Genomic DNA, 25813 nt, shown 5'->3' with positions numbered 1-25813 from the left:
CCATTTGGTTTTCCTCAACTTGCATTGTAAAAAAAATAACTTTCTCACCACCATAAATCTATGTGTCACACGGTTTACATTACTCAGCTAAAGTGGATGGCCAGAACACACACACACACACACACACACGTACACACGTCACATCACAAAGACCAGCCGACCCGCCTCACGCCCTCTCCATTGTGTCTCTAACTTTCTGCCATTTACACAATCGCTACAGGCCTCTCTCGCGCGCTCCCCACCCCGGAGACGCGATCGAAAGCGCTATTCCAGATACACACTATTCAGCGAGCTGTCCAAGTCTCCTCCCAAAGATCCAAAGTCACTGCTTTTGTTACAGAGGGTCATTTTCCATTCCTCCCACCGAAATCCCCTTACTTTTCGATGGCGCAGCTGGAGAACTCATCACTACCCCCCCCCTCCCCGATCATCATCATCATCTTCCCCTAGCTCTGATACTGCTGTATTAGGACGTCCAATCTGAAACTGCCAGTTCTCCAGAACAAAACACTCCCCGAAATTGTTAACGGAAGTTCTGATTATGTGTGCATTCGGCCAATCTAAATTTTAAGAGCATGTTGATGCCATTAGAAGTTATAGAGAACTCATGGCCCATTGCTACAGTATCGTGGCACTATAATTCTTCTGTTTAATTTCACTAAGAAGTGAAATTAAACATTTGTAACTAGAAGTACATGTTTCTGAATAATCTTTCAAATAACTGTTTTCTTGTGAGAAGTGTAGTCTGGCCCGTCACATGCGAGTTAAACCGCTTCTTTCGGGAGAATGAATCATCCGTAAACGCATCTGTAGATGTGGATTTCCGTCTTATATTCCCCCATAACCGCTTTGACATAACCTTTAGACAACCTCTCCCTCCACTCCCTCACTGATGGCTAATTCAGGAGTGATGACATCATGCTCTCGAGTGGACAGCCATTTCCCATAAGCATGTGTTCGGACACGGGCTAAACCCTCCCGACCCTTCCTTTCTTTCTTATCTCCGGAGAAAAACGTCCCCCTTTGGCAACACACACACACACACACACACTCACTCACAGCTGTCAGTCTGACCGACGGGGGGAGGGGCTTCACAAAGAGTCAAAATGGCCATCACAGCGTCACAGTGGAAACACATTTTTTCGCATGCAGACTCCGCAACATGACTGGGAGGGTTTTCCTAATCGGAGCAACAGGCTACATCTGCGGTGCCGGCGCGTTGCAACAATGATAAAAGCGAAAGCGGCGCGTTGTACAAAACGTGAGGGGAATCCTTCATGTGCAAAAGCGTGATACTGCGGAGCTAGGCCTAAGAGAATAGTGTCAATAAATATATTTTGGTCACTTGATTTTTATTCATGATAAGCAATTAGCAGAGATTGTTGATTAGCGTGTCCGCAGCCGTTTAAGACCGACACAAAGAGCTTTACCATGTCTGAAAATGACTCGAAAAGATGGTGTAAAAGACAGTTAAAATCATCACTTTTAAAAAAAAATGTTAAAAAGATTACATATTAACAAAAGAGGAAAAACTAAATGTAAGTCTAATAGATACAGAGGAGGAAGTACATGGTATCGCCCATGGGCTACACATCTGGATAATTTTAAATAGGCGACCCACAGGTCTGTAGTCATCTCTCAGGAGTCCACAGTCTTTTGTCTCCCTCCTCCGTGCGTCCCACTCTCCCATGCTTTTTCCATTCCTCCTCTTGGAATGCTCTCAAATGGGGTTCAAAGTCCTGATGATGTGCTAAGTCCTCAGGCTTTCAGTTCAAATGTTAGTGTGTGTTGGCTCCAAGTCTCTGCGCGGACTCCGAATGTTCTCAGACGTATTTGCCGGGCCTTAAGTTCTCAGGAGGGGATCAGGAGGCAGCCAGGGCCTTGATCAGGTACAGTTTGTCTCCCTGCTCGCTGGTGAAGATCGGGGCCTTTTTGTAGTGTTCGACAAGCTCCTCCATAGAGTGGAACTTGCGCTGCCCGATGCAGTAAAGGTTCTCCTTCATCTGCACTTTGAAATGCTTGTTCTTGCTTTGGGCCTTCAGGGAGATGGAGAAGTCGTTGGGCTGCAATACAAACAAAGTAACAAGCCTGTTATCAACTGATGGTTGTGTCAAAGCCTTAATGTGTAAAGAAAAAGAAGAAATGCTTGTCAGAAAATGTCATGTTACTGTCCACAGCTGATCAGCGCTGAGTCACAGATGTAAACATCTGCTGCTCTTTTGTGGTATCTAAGCAGCAGCAAAAACACTCATGACACTTCCTCTGTTTTAATGCCAACCTCCAAAGCCTTTTTGACAAATCCTTGTGAAATGCAGGTTTATTTAGCGGGTAAATAATTGTACTTTGTAAATTGCACACTTAATGACACAAATATAGGAAGGTGGCCTAATGTATTAAAGAATATTTAGTGAATACCAAGTGAATATCATGTTACTCATGACCTGTGATCAGTTCTGAATCACAGATGTAAACAGACGCTCTTAGAAGTATCCAAGCAGAAGTAGAAAACACTTCTGTTCATGATGAGAGTGTGGGTGGGGAGGACGTACCGATGACTCGCTGTCTCTGATGAGGAAGTCTCCCTCAGTGCCTCTCTGGTTCAGAGCCACCTCAGCCTGGTGCCGCGTCACTTTGCCGTAGTACCACTCTTTACCAGCGAAGCGGCCGGTCCCTGAGGGGGAGATGTAGTCACAGTCGGGAGTGGGGGGTCCGGCGGGACCTGCTAAGGGTATATGGGAGCTGGATTCCAGCACAGTTACATAGTTTTTAGGGACTAAGCCCAACTGTCCATCAGCTTTGCGACACTTCCACCACTCTGGGTCATTCTCAGGTTTCTCTATGACCTCCATCACCTCTCCCTTCTCGAAGTTGAGCTCCTCATCGTTGCCCGAGCTAAAGGGGTACAAGGCCTGGACCGTGTGCAGCACTCTGTTCCCGTTGGCCGTGCTGTTGACCACAGCTGCCAGCTTCTCTGTCAGTGACACAGTGGGGTCTGTAGCGCCCCCTGCTGTCCGCTCCACATCCTCTGTCACGTAGTTCGAGGGGAACCAGCCCGAGCGGCCGTTGTAGCTGCCTCGCCACCAGCCGTCGCTGCACTTCTCCATGACGATGACCCGAGTGCCTTTGACCAGAGACAGCTCATCCTCCCGCTCTGCTGTGTAGCTGAACTTGACCAGCGCAGGGACATTCAGGTCGTACAAACGCTCGCCGTTATCATACATGTCTGAGTCCACATTGGACGCTGTGTCTCTCACACCTCGCTTACTCCCTCCCTTCACCTTCCCGATCCCTACAAAGGAAAGAAAAGAAATATTCAGAACTGAACACACATCTGTCAAAAGACCTCTCGTTTTATTGCTCAGGGAAACCATCTACACACATCATGTAATCATATTTCTAGTATTAGCTGCCCATCACAGTTTTTACATTGACTAAAAGCAAGTGGTACTTTGCCACAAGAATGTGACACAAAAAGAAAAACGGTGGATATTTTTAGTCTGTAAATGTTTCTACTTAGAGCACTAGTCGAGCTGTAACAGCCTCAGGCTTAATGCTGCTCAGAAGAAACCCAGTGGTGCAGAGACAAGAACCAAATTTACTTGGCTAATTTTAAGTTTGGCTTGAAATGGATACTTTCGAGAATGAAAGACCATCTCGCAAAATAGCTTTCAAACAAAAAGCCCTTGAGCAAAGTTAAATGTGCACGATGACATACAAATTACCCGCCCGTTAGGGATAGACTAGGCCTTACGTAAAACGCCTCGCCACATCGTAACCATAGGTCAAAACTATTCCCTACAAATTATTAATGCCTTCAGAAAAAACAACAACAACAGAAGCTTTGAGGGCAAACTAAATGAAGAGAGGGCACAGCTCTGTGCCGCTACAGTCCCACCACTCCTTCCCGCTAAAAGCCAAAATACATTCTTTGGGATTAAGTGGTGGTGCTAAGGAAACAAAAAACGAAGCTTGTGTGGTAAAGAGGAGAAACTTGGTGTGATGAAAACTTGTTTACCACAAATCTATACATAACACCATCAACACGCAGTGGGAGCGGTTCATCTGAGGATCCTGCACCAAAGTAAACGGATTCCTTGCTCAGCGGTGGCCGTTACTGTGTGGAGTGTACATAACATTTGTGACTGGAGCATCTGGAAGGCTGAGCTGCACTAATTACCTGAGCTGCCCTTCCACCTGTGGCCTGACGTGCACCTCAGCTGGAGCCCGACACTCGCTCCTGCCAATTCATCGCACTGGAAAAACACCGAGTCCACTCTCACCCTCCTGCCAAAGCTTTGTCCCGACACAAGTGAAAGTGGATAAACAAAAATCAAACATACAGTGCTCCATTTATGAATTAGCGTTCCTTCTTCCTCATTAAACCACTTTCAGTTCACACTACTACATCTCATTGACACAGCACAGTCAGCTTCTTTCAGCTGGACTCGACTTCAGTATTTTCGCAAACAAAAAAACACCAGCCAGACTTATGCCAAACACGTAACGTCCACTTAATCGGGCCAAGCTATAATTTCTTGTGCATCTCGATTCTCGTCAGACCAGTATTCGCCAGAACCATCATTTAACAGGTCTGACTAAGCGCAGGGGAATACCAGGCTTTGGTCGACTGGCGGACTCGTGTGGTCATCATTTTATTGGTCAAGAATTTCCACTTGGCAGGGCAGTTGCGAACAGTCGGATAAAGCGCGCGGGGAGGACACAGCGGTGAAATCAGCGGTGAAATGTGCGTAGTCTAGATCCAGTACACATGTCGGACATTCACAAAGTAGGGAATAGGAGTTCCAATTGCTTCTATTGTAAATCAGAATATTACAGCTAATTAGGATTGAAATACAATATTGAGGATAAAGCCCCAGATAATCCCCTAAAAAATAATGCTTAGGCAGAAAACTGTAGTTCTTTGAAGTAGTTTTATTCCACAGTAGTTTTGACTTCTACTTATACCTTTATTTTTTAAGTACTCTTACTCGAGCAATGTGGCTTATACTCATCTAACCTCTTACCCCCTGCCTTAACTGATTACATTTTCTCCAGTTCGGCTTTACCTCAACCTGAAACGCTTCATGCTTGGAGAGATTGCCGCCCAGGCCAGTGTTAATGCTTCATTTGAAAGCTGAGACCTACCAAACTGATCGTAGCTTTTTTTGTTGCATTGTTGCCCCTTTGTTGTCACATTTTTTGAGCATTTGTCACTTTTCAAATATTGTATTTTTAATCACTCTTTTGTTGCTTTTTTGTCACTATTTAATCGAGTTTTTGTCTTTTTCCTGTTTTTGTTGCTTTTTCACATTGCTTTTGTATTGTCCTATTGTATCTTTTCCGGTACATTTGTGTCACTTTTTTGTTGCTCTTTTGCAGCTTCATTCATCACTTTTAAGTCGTGTTTTTGCCGCTTTCTTGTCACTTTTTTGATATGTTTTCCATCCTCCTTTCCATCACTATTTTGATTATTTTTTTCAAGATGCTTTTAGATTTGGGGAAAGCCAATGTGTCTTGTTTCAGCTGGGGGTTAAGAGGTTAAAAGGAAATCGGACTTTTAACTTTATCCACTCCATCTAGCTTAAACCTTTTCCGCTCAATCACTACTACCTTTTACTACAATACGAGTTAAATGATGTCATATTATGGCTACTTAACCATCTGTTTAAGGTAATGAATTTGCGTATCTGTCAAAGTACATGACTGGCTGACTGATATCATTACTGTATAACCAGCTGAGTGCTATCTTAACAGGTGAACCGCAAACCTAGTCACACTGGAGACTATTCCGACATAGTGAACACATCAAATATTTTTGTTCCAGTTGATTCGAATTGCACAAGAAGCCGGATATGGGCCGGTGATGTCGTGTTTGTTTCTTAAGCAGGAACTGGTGTGTCATGTTACAGAGCGCGTTTGAGCAGATAAACAGTTACCCGGCCCGTCTGCTGTGACTCAGAGAGAGGAGAAGACAAATTTGATGGTAGCGCTGACAGCCCCCAGTCACAGTGCTGCTCGGCGGAGCCTGTCATTAGTGCCACCGCTGTAACTATAACTACAGGCTGAGCGGGGTGTTAAGAGCTGATGTCTGAGCGCGGAGGTTAGGTCGAGTCATGCCTCAGTAGTATCGGGCGAAAAAGACAAAGGAGAAGCACGTCTAAAGTTAGAGAAGAGTTTCTGAAACTTTTCACACCAAGTAACACTTAAGGTCTTTAACTTTCCAAGTGCCACAGATCTACACAAGGTTTATAACAGAACAATTCTACTCCTGAAATAATAATTAACCATGACTTAAGTAGCTCTAAACAGGTTTGTCCCGCAGAGAAGTACAAAAATGTATAAACCAACATAATATTCCACTAAGACTAGAACTACAGATAAGCCTGGCAGCTAGCGTTCCACCTGCAGTAGCCATAACGCAGCCAGGTCTTTAGCTGGACATGTAGGTCCAGGTCAAATTAAAAGGCTAAACAGGCCACTGTTTTTCCACACTGAGATATGTTCTTACCTGAGCTTAGACGAGTTGATGTGTGCCTGTCTGGTCTTTGTGCGTGTCCTCAGTCATGCAAAACGACCAAAGATGTTGTTAGCATTTAGCTTCTCCTCCTCTGCACTATGTGGCCAAACGGGGTGAAGTTAGAAGTGACCAAGCTCTTCCACATTTCCCATTTTTAAAGACGGCTACGTGAGTAGTTACACTATCCAAGTATAGTTACACAAAATTAAACATGTCGATTTTCTAAGTGGATAAAAAGGGGAACTATATTGTATTGACATGTTTTATGTTGTGTAACTATACTTGGATCGAGTAACAACTCATGTAACTGTATTTAAAGAGCTTTGTCGCTTCTAACTTACCCCCGTTTGGCCACATAGTGGAGAGGAGGAGAGGCTAAATGTTAACAACATCTTTGGTCTTTTCGCATGACTAAGCGCACACAATAAGACCAGACAAGTACGCATCAACTCGTCTAAGCTCAGGTAAGAACATATCTCAGTATGGAAAAACTAGGGATGCACCGATACCACTTTTTCTAAAACCGATACGAGTACGAGTACTTTGATTTAAGTACTCGCCGATACCGAATACCGATACGAGTACAAGGCATTTTCTTCAACATTCTTACTTTTTTCACAGCAGATTGGTTTGTAATTAGTCAATTTACTCATTTACATTTTCTGAAGTAAAGTAGGCGACACTTTTAAGAGCAGTTATATTAGAATTCTGCTGATGCCATTTATTTATTTATTTTTATTTTCATTCAATAATTTTTAATGCACTGTCCATCATAGACAGAAAAGCCCATGTCCAAAAGCTCCCCAATGCCTGTGCTTTATTAATTTATATATTTTTATTTAACAATAGTATTGAGATGATGCTTCAGCTCCGTGTGGATTTTCTCGTGTGTTTTGTAGCAACTTAGCGAGTAGCTACAGCCTTTTCATTGTTCTGCTGCAGCTCATTTTCGCTCAATATGGACATGCTGTATGCCTTAACGTTGGATTTTCTGAGGACTTTTTAGTCGCTGGGTTAGTTTTTCAGATGAATAAACCCCTGGGCATAAAACGGCGTCAGAATGGCCAAAACTGCGCTAGCCGCGAGTTAGCAACGTTAGCCTGTATGTTGTAAACACTGCAGACGCTGCAGCACTAACAACATTTAGCTCTGGTTAAATCCAGCACAGACTCTGATTTAGAGAGCACAGTCTGTAATAAAGTCAGCTCCATGTGGAATATTGTATTTCCACTAAACAATTCTCAAGTTTGTTGCATCTTCTCTCCTCAGCTGAGAGGTGCGCCTCGTAGGTCCGCTGGCCGCACGTCAAATGGTATCGGTTTCTGGTATCGGGACCTCATGAATGAGTACGAGTATGAGTACGAGCCTGTGGTATCGGCCCGATACCCGATACTGGTATCGGTATCGGTGCATCCCTATGAAAAACAGTTACATGTTCCCTTAAGCATATTTTTAAAAAGCAGACATTTTTTTGATAAAGCATTTTGTTCAAACAAGAACTGCAACATCAGGCTAGTCTAAATTATTAAGGTCTTAGTCTAATGTCTGTGTGTTTCCCAGTCAGAGGTACGGGGATCACAGGCCAGCGCTTAGCAGGTGGTACTTGGAATTATGTTATACATTTACTTTGCAGTAAAAGATTGTGTTTCTTTGGATTTTAGCTTGGATTTTAAACACAACACATCTTTTTACAACAATGGAGTTATAGTTAATCATTTTCAATATAATTGGCCAAACTCACAATATAGGGGGAACCTGTATAAATGAAAGGTCAAGGGGTCCATGAGATGTCAAAGGTTGGAAACCACTGGTCTAGAGCGTTTCAAACATGTTCTGAAACGCATGTGATTCTTGGATCCTCTTTTGAGATTTGAAACAATAAATTGCGACGCCAATCCCAACATTCAGACAAACTCCAGTGAGCTAATTTTATTCAGCTCTGGTTTACAACGTGAGAATGATTTTAATGTTTCGGTGTATCTTTATTTTTAGTAGTCTGTATAAATGATCCGTGTGCATCCTCTGTGCTGCCGGGAGACGGAGGGGAAAGGTTCTGACACTGTCACGCCGGTCATGTTTTATCTGTGTGACCAGGCTTTTATCACGGTCCCCTCTGGGAAAGCATTACTGCTTCCTGCCGCAGTGACACCGATGTTTTGCATCAAATCTGCACAGAACGAGATTTTTACACCCGATTAGTTTCTCAAAATAACACAGACTTGACGGGAAAGTTCAGATGTCAGTTAAACATTTGAGCAGGAATATATCAGATTTTTGATATCGATGTAACACCGGTCACTGCTTTCTGTCTATGAGCCCATTATAATGACTAAGCAGCTTGGGGCTCAGTGTGGCAGACAGGAATCACTCAGTCTGATGCAGCGGGAGTGCAGCACAGTGCTTAATTATAGGACACTTTAATGCCACCATCTCGATCTGCAAGACGAGCAAAAATTCAACTCTGCCATTACAGGTGTGCAACATGTCATCTCCAACGTTATCAAACCTGAGACACACTTACAGGATATATCCCTGCACTTCTGTTAGTTATAAAGTCTCCAAACATATTTATGAGGTTCTTGAACAAACTGAATATTGATTTGAAAACACATATTGGAAATTCAACTCAAACCCCCCCCAAGTCAGCTTCCAAAATCGAGCAGCCCTTACTACTATCATTATTTGTCCACACAACATATGGCCTTGGCAGACTACAGACAGCGCAGCTTTGGGGGGACGGGGCGGGGGGGCATGTGCTAAAAATAAACAACATTTTACCCCTGCCCCGACCCGCTCCCCGATCCCCTAACAAGCTGCAGGGAGATAAATCCTCCTCCTTGTGTTTGAACTTGATCTATACCTGACGCTGAACCTAAAGCCGTCTTTTTCGACTGCCTTGGACGCAGATGTGGACTCCAGGCAACTCCCTCGAAACCCACAAACCATGGCACCGCTTCGATATTAAAAGGAGCGGGGCCAGAGAATAGCATGGAATTTTTTTTTTTCTTCCTCTTCTTCTTCTTCTGTCCGTAGACGTCACATGCTTTTTCCTGTGAGCACGACGGGGAGGAAGGAAATTGCGTGGCGTCAACTGGTAGTAAATCGCGGCGAACAATGACACGGACAAAAGCGTCATCAGGTAAAAAAATGGCCTTTCAGATAAAGGGCGAAACGTACGCTTGTGATGACTTTTCGGATCCATCGTGACTAAGGCCGGGTACTGTTTCACGATACCAGTATGAGATGGGAAAAATACTGAAAAAAAAAAAAAAACATATCCAAGTTTTGATGCTGTTTGTCCAGGGACAGCATTAAAAGTTCATTTAATTACTTGGTTGCTTCAGCTCAAATAAATGTTTTTTCCAAAAAAAATTGCACATTTTTTTTTCTTTCCATTTTTCCCAATTTTTTTTTTAATTGCTCAAGTTTTGCCCCATTTTTTTTTTTACATTTCTTATTTATGTCACAATTTTTTCTAGTCTTCCCAATTTTTTTTTATTAATATTTTTTCACTTTTTTTTCAGTTTATTCCCCATTTTTTCCCCTTATTTTGTCACAATTTCTCTCTATATTGTAAATGTGCATATCTTCCACACATTATTGTTCTGTTTTCTGGTTCTAGATGACAAAAAACCTGTACAAATACTAGTATAGGTATCGGAAAAAGTATTGTTCAGGTATTGGTATCGTAAACCAAGTATTGTTAAAGTACTTGTATCGGGGGGGCCTTATCGTGACAATAAGAATGATCAACTAATCGAGATGGGAATTGTGGTCGTCAACTTGAACCAAAGCTACAATTAATACTTTCTGGAGAACTGAGAGGACTTACCCCCCAATTTGGCAAAAATTTGATAAAACAACTTGAAAATTACAATACTCGTATGACAAGTCAGCTTCTAAAATACTGCAGCCCGAGAGCCGCGCCGGGAGGAGGAGAAAGTGAGTCGGCCTGACGGACAGTTCAGTGCTTTTGTTTTTTAGCTGGGGTCTCCGAGTTAGCCGGCTGTCCATTGTCCAGCGGGGCCCTCTCGACCCGCCGCTTCCCTCCATTCCACAGCTCTTCCTCTGTGGACAACAACACCCCGCGTCAGCCTGTCTGACGGGCCCGGCCCAAAGAGCACTGCAGCATCACAGCGCACTGCCCGCACTCAGAGGAAAGTATTTTTAGAATGCGATTAATACATTTAGGCGGTTAATATTTGAAGTGCCTTTGTGATGGTTTCTGCGGTGAAATTAAGGACTTTTATCTCTTCTCGTGCACATTAATATTGTTCCCCACTTGATTCAATATTAAAATGGAGCATCTCCAATAGCTCATTCAGTAACAGCTGGAAAATGGTGTAGCTCTGAGGTAAAACCCTCTCGCTAGGTGATAAATAATCTGTTAATTTATTTAAATATATGATAAAAATCAAACCATTGTTTATTCTTTCAACATATTGAGTGTTAAGTCCATCTTGTAATCATTGTGAGAGATCTAGATGTATGACAGTGGAACGACCCAAGTACACAGTACTATTGACATCGGCATGACTGGAGGCAGTCGTGCAAAGGTTGACACACTTGTCTGTGTATCAAAAGGTCGCTGGTTCAAGTTCGGCCTGAAAATATACTCCTGTGTCCTTGGGAAAGACAATCAACCCCTACATGTGTTCAAACTGTCCCCCCTTACTCAAATAGATGGCCATCAGATATTCACAGGGCAGCCATATATTATAGCCTCCTTTTCGATCTCTACCTTGACTGCTTGCACCTTGTTAATGACCACTCAAAAGCTGCCAACTATCTCACCCAGCGGCCCGTCATGCCGCGCTGCCGTGTGTTTTAGTATGAGACATGCACATTAAACATAATGACAGCTCCTCACAAGTGAGTCAAACTAAAGGGTGTGAGTAGCGCTGCCTTCGTATTCCTCGGTGGAAAAGGTGTTTTTAGCCCGCTGCTTCCATCAAGGTGCAAACATGGCCGACTGAGAGGAAGCTCTCCGAGCTCTTTCAACTTCAACTGTCGAGGACTTCAAACGCAGCCAGCAGCCAGTGTCTGGGATGAAACGGAGCAGAAAGGGGCAAGCTACTCCACTGGGGTCATACTGCTTTGGTTTACTGTTCAGAGGCCGGTGATGTACTATCAACAAATTCAGGCTCTGTGCTTTTGATTTTTGTAGGTTTTAGGGTTGTACACGTCATTTGCACTAGTGAGTCTACACTTTCAGACTGCTTTATGAAGCCATTTTCAGTCTGAAACTAAAATCTTTTAACATGTAGTTGCTATTTGTAAGAATTTTACAACGATTAGCTAGAATGATACAACTAAAATAAATATTTTACATTTGACAGCATTCAGACGTGACACATTTGCAGACCCCTTACAGTAAAGTATAGTTCATAAATGATTAGATCAGTGGATATAAAGATGCAGCCTGAATGTATATCATAATTTAAACATTTTTGCATCAGACTTCCACATAAATACACAGCAATAGAGGAGTATGAATATTTTTACTTCATGAACTCACTGTACTAAAAATTAAACTCAAACAAATACTGTGGATGTAATAGTGAATACCCTATGACTTATTTGGAAAAAGACTCGTCTTCTTCCTCAGTTACTCAATCAGCCATTGCAAAACTTTATTACTGATGCAGCAGTGACACAACATGTCAACACGCAGACTTATCAGAGTGTTGAAAAGTGATTTACAAGTTGCCATAGTACATGGTACAGCTGCTGTTAGTGTTACTGTTAGAGATAAGGAGATAAGTTGGCTCCTGGATTAAGAAAAAACAAACAAATACTCAGATTCATTCATTTGGTAATATTGAGGAAAATAATTCCTAGGTGGTAAAACAAATAAGAGCCAAAGGTTTTAGTGAGCAACACTAGGATGTTTGCTTTCAACTCGTCCAATCTATCGAGCCAAATCACATGGCTTTAGACAAGAGATAAACATAAGTGGTGAAGCGTAAGTGATGGAGGCTGCCATTAGATCCAACAGACGGAGGCAGCACAATGATTCAACTTCCTCTTCACTTCTCACTTCCTCTCAGGCCTGCTCTCCACTAAAACGCAGAGAAATGTGGCTCAAATTAGAGTTTCCGCTCGCTGGGGTGGCTCTGAAACAGGAAAACACAGGGAGGAACGACCCTCGGTGTTCTCCGTTTACACAAGTAAAAGGGCTTTACTGGCCCGACTCCACTTGTACTGGCATCTTCTGACCCAATTAAATTTAAAAGTAGGAATCTTACTCTGGGGCTTTTCAGAGCGGACACAGGCGCACAAGCGGTCCCAGTGGGAGCAGACGGACAGAGACAGGAGATAGCACTCAACAGTTACAAGGTGAGATTACAGCCGGGGTGTGCGCCAGGCCCTTTGACAAAGTGTGTCAGAGCCTGTAAAGTGTCCACAGCCCACAGAGCGGCGGACACTGACATTCCTCTGATAAGCGGCTGAGGTGAAGGAGATGGGAGCCCGGTCCCATCAATCAGTACAGGCCTTTTCCTCCTGGCAGCACAATGCCTACAGTGTTCTCAGGAGCGCCCCGCGGCCCGTCCACTGTAGCTCATGACACGCAGGGGGGGCGGCTCGCCCTCAGGGTTAGCATAAAGGAAAACAGACTGGGGCTATGTCTTGACGTATTCCCCATCAGGGTGGAGAAGGGGGTAATGTAAAGCATGATAATGTAATCGACCGAGTCGCAAAACCCACTCAGTAGACCCAGGGCTGGGGAAGTGGAGTTGGATTACTGTGTGTGCTGGCTGAGTGTGTAGAAAAGACAAGAGACTGAAGGATTGCTGAGGCAATTACAGGCTTCAGCTCAGCAGAAGGCTTTCAAAGCATATCCACCCAGTCCCTGCAGCCGCTCGCACCAACTCGGAAATCTCTAACAAGCCTGCTTCACTCACGGCCATTAAAACTTTCTAGCACTAAATTAACTTTATCTGATCTAAAACAACGCCACAATCACTTGGCCCAGAAGAGCAAAGAGTTTATATGAACCGCAGTTGGAAAGAAAATCAAAGACGGGAAAAAAAGGAAAAAAAAAAAAAAAAAAGTAGTGACACCCACTCCTCCATTGCAAAGGAGCCAAAATAGACTAGGCTCCAACTTTAGGACAAAGAGGCTCGAAAAACCACTTGTAAAAACACAAACGGTTACTACAACTTCACACTGAGAAGCGACAATGAAGCAGGAATGTGTAAAAACTCACGAAAGAAGTGTTTGAATAGGTTAGCCATGTCCATTTTTGGGCTCGCCGCCTCTCCCTCTGTCCCGGCCCCAGCGCTCTTCCCACTGCAGCTGTGGAGTTATTCCATGTGAACACCCAAAGAGCTGGGCGGATAGCGGATAGCAGGGCGGCCCCCAGTCCACGCCATGTGACCCCCCTGGACCAATAGCGGCGCAGGATAAAGAGGCCCCTACTGGAGCTCTTGAAGGAACAGCACAGAGGAGGGAGGGAGGGAGGAGGGAGGGAGGGGGTTGAACTCAGAGAGAGAAAGAAAGACGGATGAAAGAAGGAAGAAAAAAAGAAAAAAAAAAGATATGGAGGAAAGTGAAGCTAGGGCTGTTTGGTCTACATTTCCGAGCAGGCCGGGGTGTGAGAAAGGAGAGCAAACACTTTAAGAAAGGAGATTTTGGGGAAGGATTTGTTGAGTGAGTCAGTGAGAACTCAATATCACATGACTGCGGTTGTTTGGAGAGGCGCGCTCACAGCTTTGCAACAAGAACCGGGAAGCAAGAGTCTCCCAGTAGATAGGCCCTGGACACAAACCAAGCAACATAAACAAAATCCTCCCGACTGTGAAAACAAAGGTGTTCTCACTGTACCGCTGTGCGACGAGATCCATCGCAATCTGAATGGCCGCTTTTAGCAAATCGCAAAGATCGTCAGAAATGGGCTCCACTACTGTGATTGTTCCCAACAAATATTATCTAACACCCACACAAATAAAATTAAGATCTCGCCAACACATGTGGAATGATTTTGTGGCTTGTATCAGATTCAAGCTCGTGTTTTTTGCGGCGTTGGGTTGACATTCGAGGCCGGGCGAATGGCCATGCAGCTGTTCACCTGCAGTTATTCGATCAATGTGTAGCGACAGGTGGGAAGGTGCTAGCGCTGACACCACGCGCCGATCCGTACACATAACACAATGCAGATAAGACATGGAGGCAAAACAAACCCGTGGAAGTGCTTACGACTGCAACGATACAAGAACCTTTGTCACAGAGATGAGATCATCCACTGATAGTGGTTAGTCTGCACTTACAAAGCAACGCATTATCCACAGAGCATTTACTACAGATCTACAATATATTTAACTCAAATTAATTTTAAAAATGCCTGAAAACTTTTTTTGCATTTACTTCAAGTAGGACATCAAGTAGGAGCCAAACAGAAAACACAGCTAACAGGAAGAAGCGCGTGAGATACGAGTTCTGCGAAGGCCTGATATAGTTATTGAAATGACACACCATTATTCACGGGAACAGCCAAAATTAGGAACTGTTTAAGAAGGAAAAGCCGCAGAGAGGTAGTGCATAAGAGCAATAGCATCCTGAGGAAGCATAGAAAAGCGGTATAAAGCTGGGCATTTTCATGTTATCGAATGATCTGACCTTGAGACAGTCTGTCAATTCGGTGCGATGGTTATATCAAAGTTCTGATCTGTTAAATGTATCTCTCTGCTCCAAACCTATCCCAATCCCAACCAATCCGCTAGCCTCCATCATGCTCCGAGTGAGTGACAGGCTGCTTTAACCAACCACAGTGAAGAGTGCATTCCCAGAAAAAGTGGGTGGCTTCAGCTACTACTTAAAAAGAAATCAATATGTTGAAAGACCGTAACACTATGATACATTATCAACGAAAACCGCAACATTAACAAAGTAATCGACATCTTCTGTGTATCATCTCTGAATCACTTTCAATTTACACAATAGAAAAGAAATCAGCACTCACCAAGATAAATATCAATATTGTAATGCATGTGCAGCTGACATTTGCTTAAAAGCAGAAACATGCACTGAGAAAACACAAAAAAACAACAATTTCTAAAAGAAAAGGAACTATTTTGGCTGAGCTGTGCATTTAACGCAGTGAACTCAAGCCGAATGAATGTGTGGCGGGATCTGGCTGCGTTCCAGCGATGCCAGTGGTCTGAGTGTGTGTCACCCGAATGATGGTGAATATCTGTCATCAGAAAGAATTAAGCTAAGACAAATGGCAACTCTGGCTTACGCACACAGGGCTACGTTTGGCTCGAAGCGCTCCTGGCACACGGCGCAGCTCAGAAATATCACTGCTATGCCAACTGCACAGAGCACCTTGTATTAAAGTAGTTAAGTAAAAAGGTCAGGGGGAAATCCTCAGCTTGGATTGCTCACATAGCGGCTGTATGGGGTTCAAATACAAGTCGCTTACCTGAAAGACGGCGCATGAACAGCTTCTCACACACCTACTGAAATACTGAGCGTTTGCTTCAAAAACATGCGTTTACCAGTCAAACTCCGACCACAGAGCTACTTCCTGAGACAGCGACACACCGGGCACCACAATACAGTCGCAGACACAGATGAAAGCTCTGTTCCCACCACTCTCACCTGAACTGTTTACTAACAGTTTGAGAAATAAACATACTGTATGTTCCAGACTATAAATCGCACTTTGGCTGGGGGTGCGACTTGTACTCAGGTGTGACTTGCATGTCAAAATATCTCATTTCAGATGTTTGTTATTTTCCTACTGACAGCCATTATAGGGCACTGTAGGCTTATGTACCGGTATCTGTTACTCCTGTACCACTGAAAAATGAAAAAAAAAAAATACAAAAAGTGTGGAGAGAGTGAGAAACGTGTGAGGGACTGAGCGAGGGAAATGCGGAGGTTACTCTTATTGCAATGAAGAAAACCAAAAAAGCTAATCGTGGGTTAAAAGCTAGATGGCCACAGATAAAGGAACGAGTTTGTAAATGGGTGCTTGAACAACATGCTGCCGGGAGAGGCTTGTCAATGGTGCAGTTACGCCTCCAGGCCAAGGTAGTTGCCAAGGCTGGTGCGACGTATACTCTGGACGGACTTATAGTCCGGAAAATACGGTAATCCTTATCTTTTTTTGGCTTCTGCAGAAATATTCTTCTCCATCTGCTGCTCATTCTTACCAAGCGTATCTTTGAGATTCTTGACAATAGAGGCTTTCCGGGCGCTGTTTTTCCTCTCCACGTAGTTGGAAGGCACGAAGCCGGTTTTGTTGGTAGCGTTGCGGACCATCCACCAGGACTTGGAGTCGTCCAGGAGCCACAGACGCTCGTTCTTCTTGATGTCCAGCTCCTGGTCCTGCTGGGCCATGTAGTCGAACTTGGCGATCACTATCACCTCGTCTGTCATCGTGAACTAGGAGCACTAAAGGAAGAGGAGAAACAGGGAGTGTGTAATAGCCTGTCAAAGTCACAAGGTTACGATCTGCAGTTCAAAATGAGATATGACAAAATTCAGCCTTGATCGTTTATGTGCCGTGTTACGCGGGAGTAGCAGTATTCTTAAAAAGCTTAAAATCCAGGTAAATCCTCCAATGACTACCATCAGTTTAAGTTTGTGATAAACAGAATTAAATAAAGGGAATTTGCCAAACATGTCTGGATTAGGAGCAGACACATTTGGCCCCGCTTTGCAGTGAGAGAGTGTTTCCCATCTGTCAGCGCAGACTTAACACACACTTATTTCACTGCTTTTACAAAACTGTGACACATTCGAAGGCACTTTAAAAGCACATTTTGAAACTATGTGTGGGAAGAGACAACTGTACCTGTTCTGCATCAAAGCTGAGAACTCCAGGGGCTTTTAAACTCCTCCACCGACCTAGAAAGGAGGGGAAATTTGGACTTGGTTATTAACACATCAGTCAAAGACACACCCTGTTAACCCCAACTTGTTTCTAATCGTATCGTCTTACACAAAACACATTTCTGCAAATCACTCCAATAGTTTACAAAGAGAAAGCGTTTCCTCAATATTGTAGATTAGCCAGAAAAGCAGTGGCCAGGTTTTGAGGAATCAATCAGACAGGACGGTCGGTTTCCTCAGCAGCTGTCCAACAATTGTCTATTGTGTAACAAAAATAAAACCGTCGCACAACACACATCAAGTAGTCAAGACAATGTAAACATGGCTGAAAGCAGAAGGTGATATCACTTTCAGTGAACAGAGAACGTCGAATTACAGAGTGTACTGTCTGCAATATGGCCCAAGGTTTGCAAAGTCACAACAAAAAAGTAAACAATGATGTGATAAGTGGAAATACAGTTCATTTGGAGTTCCAGTGACTGCATGTAAGCAACACACAGCAACAGGTCGAAGAAAGAAGAAATTTCAAAACTTGACCCTTTTGAAGCAAAGCTCAGAAGTCAGTTTTGTATTACATTTCTCTTTAAACATTTGGGTTTATATAACTTTATTTCTAACGTTCATTTTTTGTTAGCTCACAAATTCGGCTAATCACACTGATCGCAGCATTTATAGCACAAGATCAGCTATGAAAACTTGCCCTGACAAAAAGCGCATTCATGGCTGTGGTCTTATGACCCGTGTAGCCGTGAGCACTGAGGTTAACGCAGCGCTGAGGCTCCACTGCAGCGCCGCCTCAGCCTGATGTCATGGGAGTGGATCACGCACTTTCACCTTTCTCCCTCCGACCGGCTTTAAGGACCAGACACTGACCTCATTGATTGAGAGCTCTTGGGTTTTTATTGAAGCACTGGTAGCGTGTAAGTTTCACCGGCAGCTGTCCTGAAGACAGGCCCCGAACATGAGCTTAGGCAAACACACAGAGGAGGATGGTGGTGGTGAGACTGCAGTAGTAGCAATGATTTTATACACACAGAGCTTTCTTACTGCTTTAGTTTGATAATAGCTTCATTATAATGTGCAAAAGTTATAACTGGAACCTTCTTTTGATCCTGAACCACCAAGTGCAGTTATATTTACCATTCACAAGATAAATGCCTGGAGCTTTTACCTCAAAACATGAAGATTCAGAGTTCAAGTCCAAGTCCAGTGAGATGGCCCAGGGCTGTATGGGACCAGCTACAAATAAAACTAGTACTGCAACAGTTTAACATTAAATTGCATCTAAACTGCTAAATATTGCACAAAAACGCTTTGGGGATTTTAATAATCTCAGAAAAATAAATAGCTCAATCAAATTATTTTTAAGTGATAATCTGTAAGACTGCAAAATGAGGAAAGTGAGTGAAATTTCAAAAGTAAATGATCAAGCCCCCTCCTGATTGGACCAGACTGGCACGTTCACAGGAAAGCTCATCTTATTGGTCACCGGGTGATGGCACCGGGGATTCTGATAAGGGAGGGACTTTAAAAATATATACAATTATTTAAAGGTGCATTATGCAACTTTTTCTGTGAAAAAAAAAAAGATATTTGTGCATATTTGACCTTGTAGTGACCCAGATGCTGTATGAGTGGGCAGCATGGCACCTACTTTCCATCACAGTGGTCTCTAGGACACCGCTGACCCTCTCACCAGAAAACCTACAAAACAAGTGATCCTGAAGCGTTGTAGAGACTTCCGTGATCAAAAGTTAAGGCGCCATGCTGCCCACTCATACAGCCACTGGGTCACTACAAGGTCAAACACACACAGATGTCTTGTTTTTGCATAAAAAGTTGCATAATGCACCTTTAATAATCACTTGTGTTACGTCAACTTGCAGACCCAAGCGGTCAATTATACACAATTCATTACATTTTTAAAACATTTAAACTTCTGGACTATCACTTTAATACAGACGAGTTCAGATTTGGCATTTTCACATTTACTATGCACGAAATCAATGAATTTATTGAAGTGTTTACATACTAAAAAAGGAATATAATGGGACAGGAAATTAATTCATTAAGGAGGAACTAGCGATTAAAGGGGAAAGCATCAATTTTGTTCAACAGCAGAGAAAGGGGGGAAGTTGTGGTTATTCCACATGTATCACAGCACGTCACCGTTTGTTCTTTCCATCTCTAATTTAATTAATATGCAGTGTGGAAGTCATATCAGGGAGGAACAGGAAAAACAATGAACATAATTACATCCAACTGCTGCCTCTTTTATCACAACAAAAGCAACCAACTCCTCACATCTCTCCACTCCCAAGGGCTGGGCTCGATACTACACTCCGTCTCCACTTACAGCATTGCTCAATAACAGCCCCTTATGACACTTTCCCCCCCGCTCCACCGCCGAACATCTCGCGACAGAAGCCTTATCGCTTTCCCTTAACCGTCGTATTTTTCGCCGCGACACCCCCCAGGATCCGTTACCCTGACCCCCCACATCTCGAGTGGCGGAGTTTCGGTGGCAGTGAATTACAAGGTGCAGATGTGAGGGAGGATCAAACGCGAGTGACAGATGCGCGAGCGGATCAGGCAGCTGCAGAGTGAGCCGCGGCCAATCGCCACACGAGGCACTAAACATGAGGTCGGAGGTCAAACTGCTCACATTGTGCCTCAGCCGTGCCCATTGTTCCCCTGACAAACACCATTACAGGTAAACTAATGTGATATCACTTACTGGAATTTGGTGGATGATATTTTCAGAACATGTGAGGGTCTGTGCAAGTTTGAAACAAAAAGGGTCTGTTTTTGCGTTGTGTTTGATATGATGTACGCAAGTTCAGCAAAACCAATGCTGATAATAACTTGCGTACCGGACATGCGCAAAAATAGCAAAATTTAGCACAAGCTTTGTGGTTGTCAACAAGGACAGGTGGTTAGACCTTGAGCGAGCAGCAGTTAAGACCAGGGATTTCCCGGTTTGCTTATAGGAGGGTCTTCAGTTGGTTTTGTTTTCCCTCCCATGTGACAGTAATATAAAACAAACATCCCAGCACAGACCTATTTATCCTTTGAGGATTCTAGAGTAACTATAGTGGCTGGAAAGACATCTCAAACAGAAAGACTTGCATGAAAGACTTTTGGGAGCCATTTCAAAAGGTCTGGAGAGCTACAGGTTAGTTTAAAGAGTTTAAAAATTTTAAAATTCTGTATTTTCCTCCCCCTACATGTTCCAGCCATGTCCTAATGTGTAGAATGAAACGGGCCTATTCACCACAACTGCCTCTAAAATCCTGCACTGTCACGCAAAACGTAGTTCATGCACGAGCTTAATATAACAGGTGCAGTTACATGTACGACCTGAGGTGGCAGTAGTGAGTCTAAAATGGCCAGCTTGGATCTAGCCTCTTTAAACATGCAAAATAGACGTAATATCATCATGTATGGCAATTATCTTCATCTACTTCAAAGAACAATTCAAAGAGAGGATCTAGTTAAACTAGAAACACAAAAAAAACTATTGGCTTGCCACAAGTTACCGGCCAATACCAACAACCACACAAATCAGAGTCAAAGTTATTATTAACACAGAAGTAAGTATCACAAATGTTATCATGTCCTTACCATGACACTTGTCACACTCACCCAGATGTGGCACTGTTATCAGCGCGCCATGTCAGACAATCATGATGAGGTTTGGCAGAAAGTGTCCTATCAGTCCATCAGCAAAGACTATGAGAAACCTCAAACCGCAACAACAGCACTTTAGAGATGTGTGACAGAGAGTGCAAAGAGAGACTCATTTTGAAGCAAGCATGAAACTACACAACACCACATCCTGCCAAAAGTTACTGCCATGAACTTTAGGACCAGGGCAGGAAAAATGTTTACAGAGAGCTCCAAGTGATGTGTGTACTGCAGTAGAAGACTGTTGGACTAAATTGTGGTAGCAATGCGCCATCAAAGCAAGTCTTGGTTTCATCTCTCTCATCTCAATCTAAAATGACTTATTTATAGTAAAAAAAAAAACTATCGTAGTACATGGGTCCAATTTCGAGAACAATGTTTTACACACAGGAGATACTGTAATCTATGGCCGACTGTGTTGTATTGCCTGGCAGGATTTGTGCGGCCCGAGACAGCACCAGCATGAGCTCACAGTGGCAGACAGAGTAACCTAATCCCCGGGACAGCCTCTAAAATCACAGGGCTCTGCTGCCTCCTGGAATGTGCTCGGTAGGCTCTGGCCCTCTGGCAGCGCTGCACTCCTCCGTCACACACCAAACGTACATTTAAGTCGCCATCCAGGTCTGCTCCTGCCAACCACCCCTGACTGAACTTCACTTTAACATGGAGCCAGCAACACCCAGGAGAGGAGCAGTTCATCCCATCACGGCTGTCCTAGATTCTCTCATAACAACACAGCAGCGCTGCAGCATGGGGTCATGGGAGACTCGGCAGGCCAGCTGTGGGACAGGAAGTGCGGACACAGGGGTGAGCGGAGGATGAGAAAGTGATGCAATCTGACAGAGAGCAGGCTTGACCCCTGGAGTTCAGTGCAGTTCAGTTCACAAGTTAAATTATACCAGTAAATGTTTTGGCCTGATTTGAAACCTCCATTTAAAGCTAAGAAGTAAGGTATGGCTGGAGGTGATAGGTGGTTTCAAACCAAAATATCAATACTTTCATACTGGAGCGAGTATTGTAAGTATCGATACTTATGTTTCAAATAGCTTTACTGTTTTACATCACATTTATGGAATTGACCGACTCGTTTGTGTTTCTGCACCTCTTTTTAATTTTTGAATCACTGTTCTGTACATCATTTTGACTTTCTTGTCACTTTTAGGTGAGCAGCATGTGTGATTACAGCTTTGGTAATTACCCTAGTTTCAACAGATTAGATTTGAATATAAAGAAAATGATTATTAATTTTATGAAATGTATTATCCTGGTTTGTAGAGGATCCTGCTTAATGCAGCACAAAGTACCCAGCTTAGCTAAGGAGGACTGTTAGTTCCAACCATTATAAAAATTAACAGAGCATTTGGTTAGCTATGCCCCTAGGGGTCACCAACGGCTCTTGGTAATGGCCCAAAATAGCTGTGCAGCTTGTGTCCATTGGGAATTGATGATTTACTTTCATGGAAAAGATGAGCAATAGTTGCAGTTTCCTTCAAAATGATGTGTAAAGCACAAATGATTTGAAACAGACAAAAAAGCAAATGAAAATCACAAAACTATACGCCTCAACTGTTGTTCCACACATGAAAGCCAGCTTGATTTTTTACTTCACACAATCTTTTGAATAGGTTTCATTTCTGCATTTTCCTCCACACTGCCTGTAAAGACACATGCGGGTAAACCATCTTTCTGATACATTTCTATATTTAGCTTGTGTCTGCACTCTTACTATTTCTTCTTCATAATCTTCCGGATTTATGTTTTAGTGAATGCCTTTTAAGAGCAATCTTTCCCAAACCCTTCCTGCTTCAGAATAAATCACTTTAAATGACTTTGTACTGTATATGAACTGGGCACTACAACTTGCCTTGCAGTTTGTGTCATCAATCCATAAAACAGTGACATGGATGAGCTGTCAAAAGAAATGTCTCTATTCTGGTTGCCTGTTAAGAGTACTCACAGGTCTGGCTATAAGCACATATTGTCATCGCTAATAGCAGACCTAATGAGCCTGACTGAACTCTTAGTTAGCAGAAACCTTGGAACAGAGAAAACCGACATCCTATCTGTTACACGAAACCCCAAAGAGCATAATGGCTCACTGGGTGAAGGATCCATTCTCCCAGTGAGACCCCACCTACGTTAGCACAGCACATCCGCATCCACGCCGCCCAATGGAGTGAGTCCCCGCTTGTTGTAGCAGCGCTGGGTGGTCTATTTACTTGCAGCTACTGGTCCAATCACAGCCACATCCAAGAGACCTGAAATCAAGGCAAAAGCAAAAATAAGCATTTTAGGTTGCCTCATGAAGTCGAACCACTTGCGGGGAATTTCCAAAAGACTGACCCAAGTTGAGAGAAAACAGAAGGATGTGTGACACGACAACTGACGCATTATGTTTGCTGATTACAAGTACAGGGAGTTTTAATGGGTCAGTAAAAATGTAAACCTATACCAATAACAATCTATGGTGGTGAAATATCTATACAGCGAGAAGCTACAACGTATCGCAAAATCACTGAGGTTTTTCAGCTGACGGAGATTCCTCTTTTTTTTAACAGACACAGAGTAAAAACAATAACACACTTTTAGCTGTGATTTCCCTAATTCAGTTAGATTTTAGCCTTGTTTTGGTCCAGATTTAGTGTTTCAAGTAGTTGTGGGACTCAACGTTTTTAATCAAGTTAATTATGGCATTTGTAATTAATTAATTGCAATTAATGACAATAAGTCATGTTTAAGCATCATATTTTTAAGGGTTGTAGTCACCTTTTTCAGATTTATTTAGATGCTTCTTTGTATTTTCCTACAGTTTAGCCCATTTCAAGTGGAGATCATTTCAAACAGCTCAAAGACAAAAGCAGTTTGATTTATTTTGTCCTGCCCCAAGACATTGGAGAACGATCTTTTCAAATAGGTTTATGTCAGCTTAACCGTATAAACAAGTTTGACAGTAAAATGTTGTAAAAATAATGTCAGGTCTTGTTTTGCACTATACAAGACAGTTACTTTTTCTCACATTGTGCAGCCCCGATTTATCAGAGTCTGATACTTCTGAAACAAAAGCTAAGCAGCTGTTAACTTCGCAAATGATTCGTAAAGCCGATAATAATCTTGGAAAGGTGAAACAGATCCTGTGACTTCCTCCCTCCTCATCCTGACGAATACGAGCCCTAAGGTGCTGTCACAATAGGGCCAAACAAGTCACTCGGGACAGAGGTTTGAGGGAGACACATGTTGGGACCTGTGCACAGGATTTCAGGCACACAAGATATTTCCAGATTGTGCTGCGATACCAAAAACCCAATGGCTACATCGAGATGTTGAATATGAGACCAACGGACATGGTTACACAATTGAACATTTACACATTTAGGACTTCTTAAAAGCACAATTCGCAGTGCACACATCCTCATTTTTACAACCACAGCCGCAGGGGGAAAAACATAATGAACTAATAAAATACACAACTGAAAATGAATTGTTTTCAGTAAAAGGGAAGTACATCATTTACACTTAAACAGCAAATATTTTAACCACACTCGGCCTCATTCAGATTGTGCGGAATGCAATTTCTTAAGAGGTCTAGATATTATCATTGTAGCATCTAGCTGTCATATTTTTTCTTATGCATTGCAACCTTGATTCAGCCAGGAGTATTACATTTAAAATTTGAGTCAAAGTTGTAAGGGCAGATCTAGTTTGTGTGGAAGCAAGTAAGGCACACAGCCACGACCACAACAGGTATGTGAACTTACAATTGTACAGTACCATGATGTGGGGAGAAGTAGTAGTAGCTTATATCCACACCTGTGTAGTAAAACAACAAACAAAAGACTTATTCGTGCGTGATTAAAAGGCCTCCAGTCCTCCCTCTCACTCTCATCCAGAAAAAAACCTGCTGGAGGCCAAATGTCATTCCCGTCTCACCTCCCTAAATCTTTCATGATAGAAGAGCGGGGGATGTGATAACTAGACACATATCATATTCAGGAAAGACTTCACATGACACAAATAATACAAAATACTCATACAACCTTCCAAATGACTAGGATTCATGACTATGTCAAGAGCACAAGTTTATAAAGACTGCGTTTGTTGTTCTGTGTGATGATTCCTGCACTTCATGCTCAGCGACTCCAATGCACTGACATGAAGCTCCTGGAAGATGGCTTCGTGGCCACACATTGTGGTAAGGAGTATGCTACAGGTCCGTAACAGGAATCAAACCATTTGGTCCAAATATAAAACATTACGGCACAAAGCATGAAACCTGACAGCGTGTCACGCTGCATAACTTGGCTAACCAGAATGAACACATACCGTTTCTCTTCACAATGATAGCGGAGTCATGGGGAAAAATCCCGTTAGCTTGATGGAAAAGTATGTTGGCCATGTTGGGTTGAACAAATGGCATTGTTAGCTTGTTGCTCGATGGAAAGTCGGGGATATAGAGGAGGTCTGTAGCTCAGTTGGAAAATGTAGGTGTGTTAGCCTGCATCTCACAGTAGACACATCCTAAGTCAGCGTCTTACCTGATTTATTCGAGTCAGTTTTTCTTATCTCCGCTGGATATACTGCATAGAAATGTCATGCAGAGATCGGGATGATGTACCATCGGCATTCGGAATAACGTTAAGCTACCAGATGTTTTGGGTTTCTGGATGTTAGCATATCGGATGAAAACCTTTGCCCCGATGGAGTAGCATTTCTGCATCAGAGCATGTCACTGCTCTGCGGAGCGGCTAGGCTAATGCTAGCTGGCGCTAG

At 43.1% G+C, this 25813-nt stretch overlaps 1 protein-coding gene across 3 annotated transcripts; it reads right to left on the bottom strand.

Annotated features, from left to right (window-relative positions):
* Positions 1 to 670: 670 nt before the first annotated feature.
* Positions 671 to 25813, bottom strand: nck1b (NCK adaptor protein 1b). 3 transcript variants are annotated; one of them, XM_079576078.1, is made up of 6 exons: positions 25579 to 25813; positions 23181 to 23304; positions 17322 to 17374; positions 16678 to 16918; positions 2550 to 3289; positions 671 to 2063 (listed from the first exon to the last, which is right to left on the bottom strand). In XM_079576078.1, the coding sequence occupies exons 4-6, from the start codon at positions 16901 to 16903 to the stop codon at positions 1863 to 1865; spliced, it is 1167 nt and encodes a 388-aa protein (XP_079432204.1). In that variant the 5' UTR covers positions 16904 to 16918; positions 17322 to 17374; positions 23181 to 23304; positions 25579 to 25813; the 3' UTR covers positions 671 to 1862. The 3 variants fall into 3 exon arrangements, with proteins under 3 accessions (XP_079432204.1, XP_079432203.1, XP_079432205.1); XM_079576077.1 differs by having other exon boundaries at positions 23185 to 23304; XM_079576079.1 differs by lacking the exons at positions 16678 to 16918; positions 17322 to 17374; positions 23181 to 23304; positions 25579 to 25813 and adding an exon at positions 13728 to 13923.

Source organism: Gobius niger (assembly GCF_951799975.1).
Source record: "Gobius niger genome assembly, chromosome: 18".
NCBI lineage: Eukaryota > Metazoa > Chordata > Actinopteri > Gobiiformes > Gobiidae > Gobius > Gobius niger.
Note: the sequence above shows the minus strand (reverse complement) of the source record. Positions and strands in the feature narration are given on the sequence as shown.

What these genes read in the sequence shown, in the direction of transcription:
- nck1b (XM_079576078.1), bottom strand. Translation starts at nt 16,903, where the DNA reads ATGACAGACGAGGTGATAGTGATCGCCAAGTTCGACTACATGGCCCAG. An exon ending in GAATCTCAAAGATACGCTTG is followed by an intron (nt 3,290 to 16,677) that starts GTAAGAATGAGC and finishes TTTCCTTTGTAG; the next exon opens with GGATCGGGAAGGTGAAGGGA. An exon ending in TCAGAGACAGCGAGTCATCG is followed by an intron (nt 2,064 to 2,549) that starts GTACGTCCTCCC and finishes TTTGTATTGCAG; the next exon opens with CCCAACGACTTCTCCATCTC.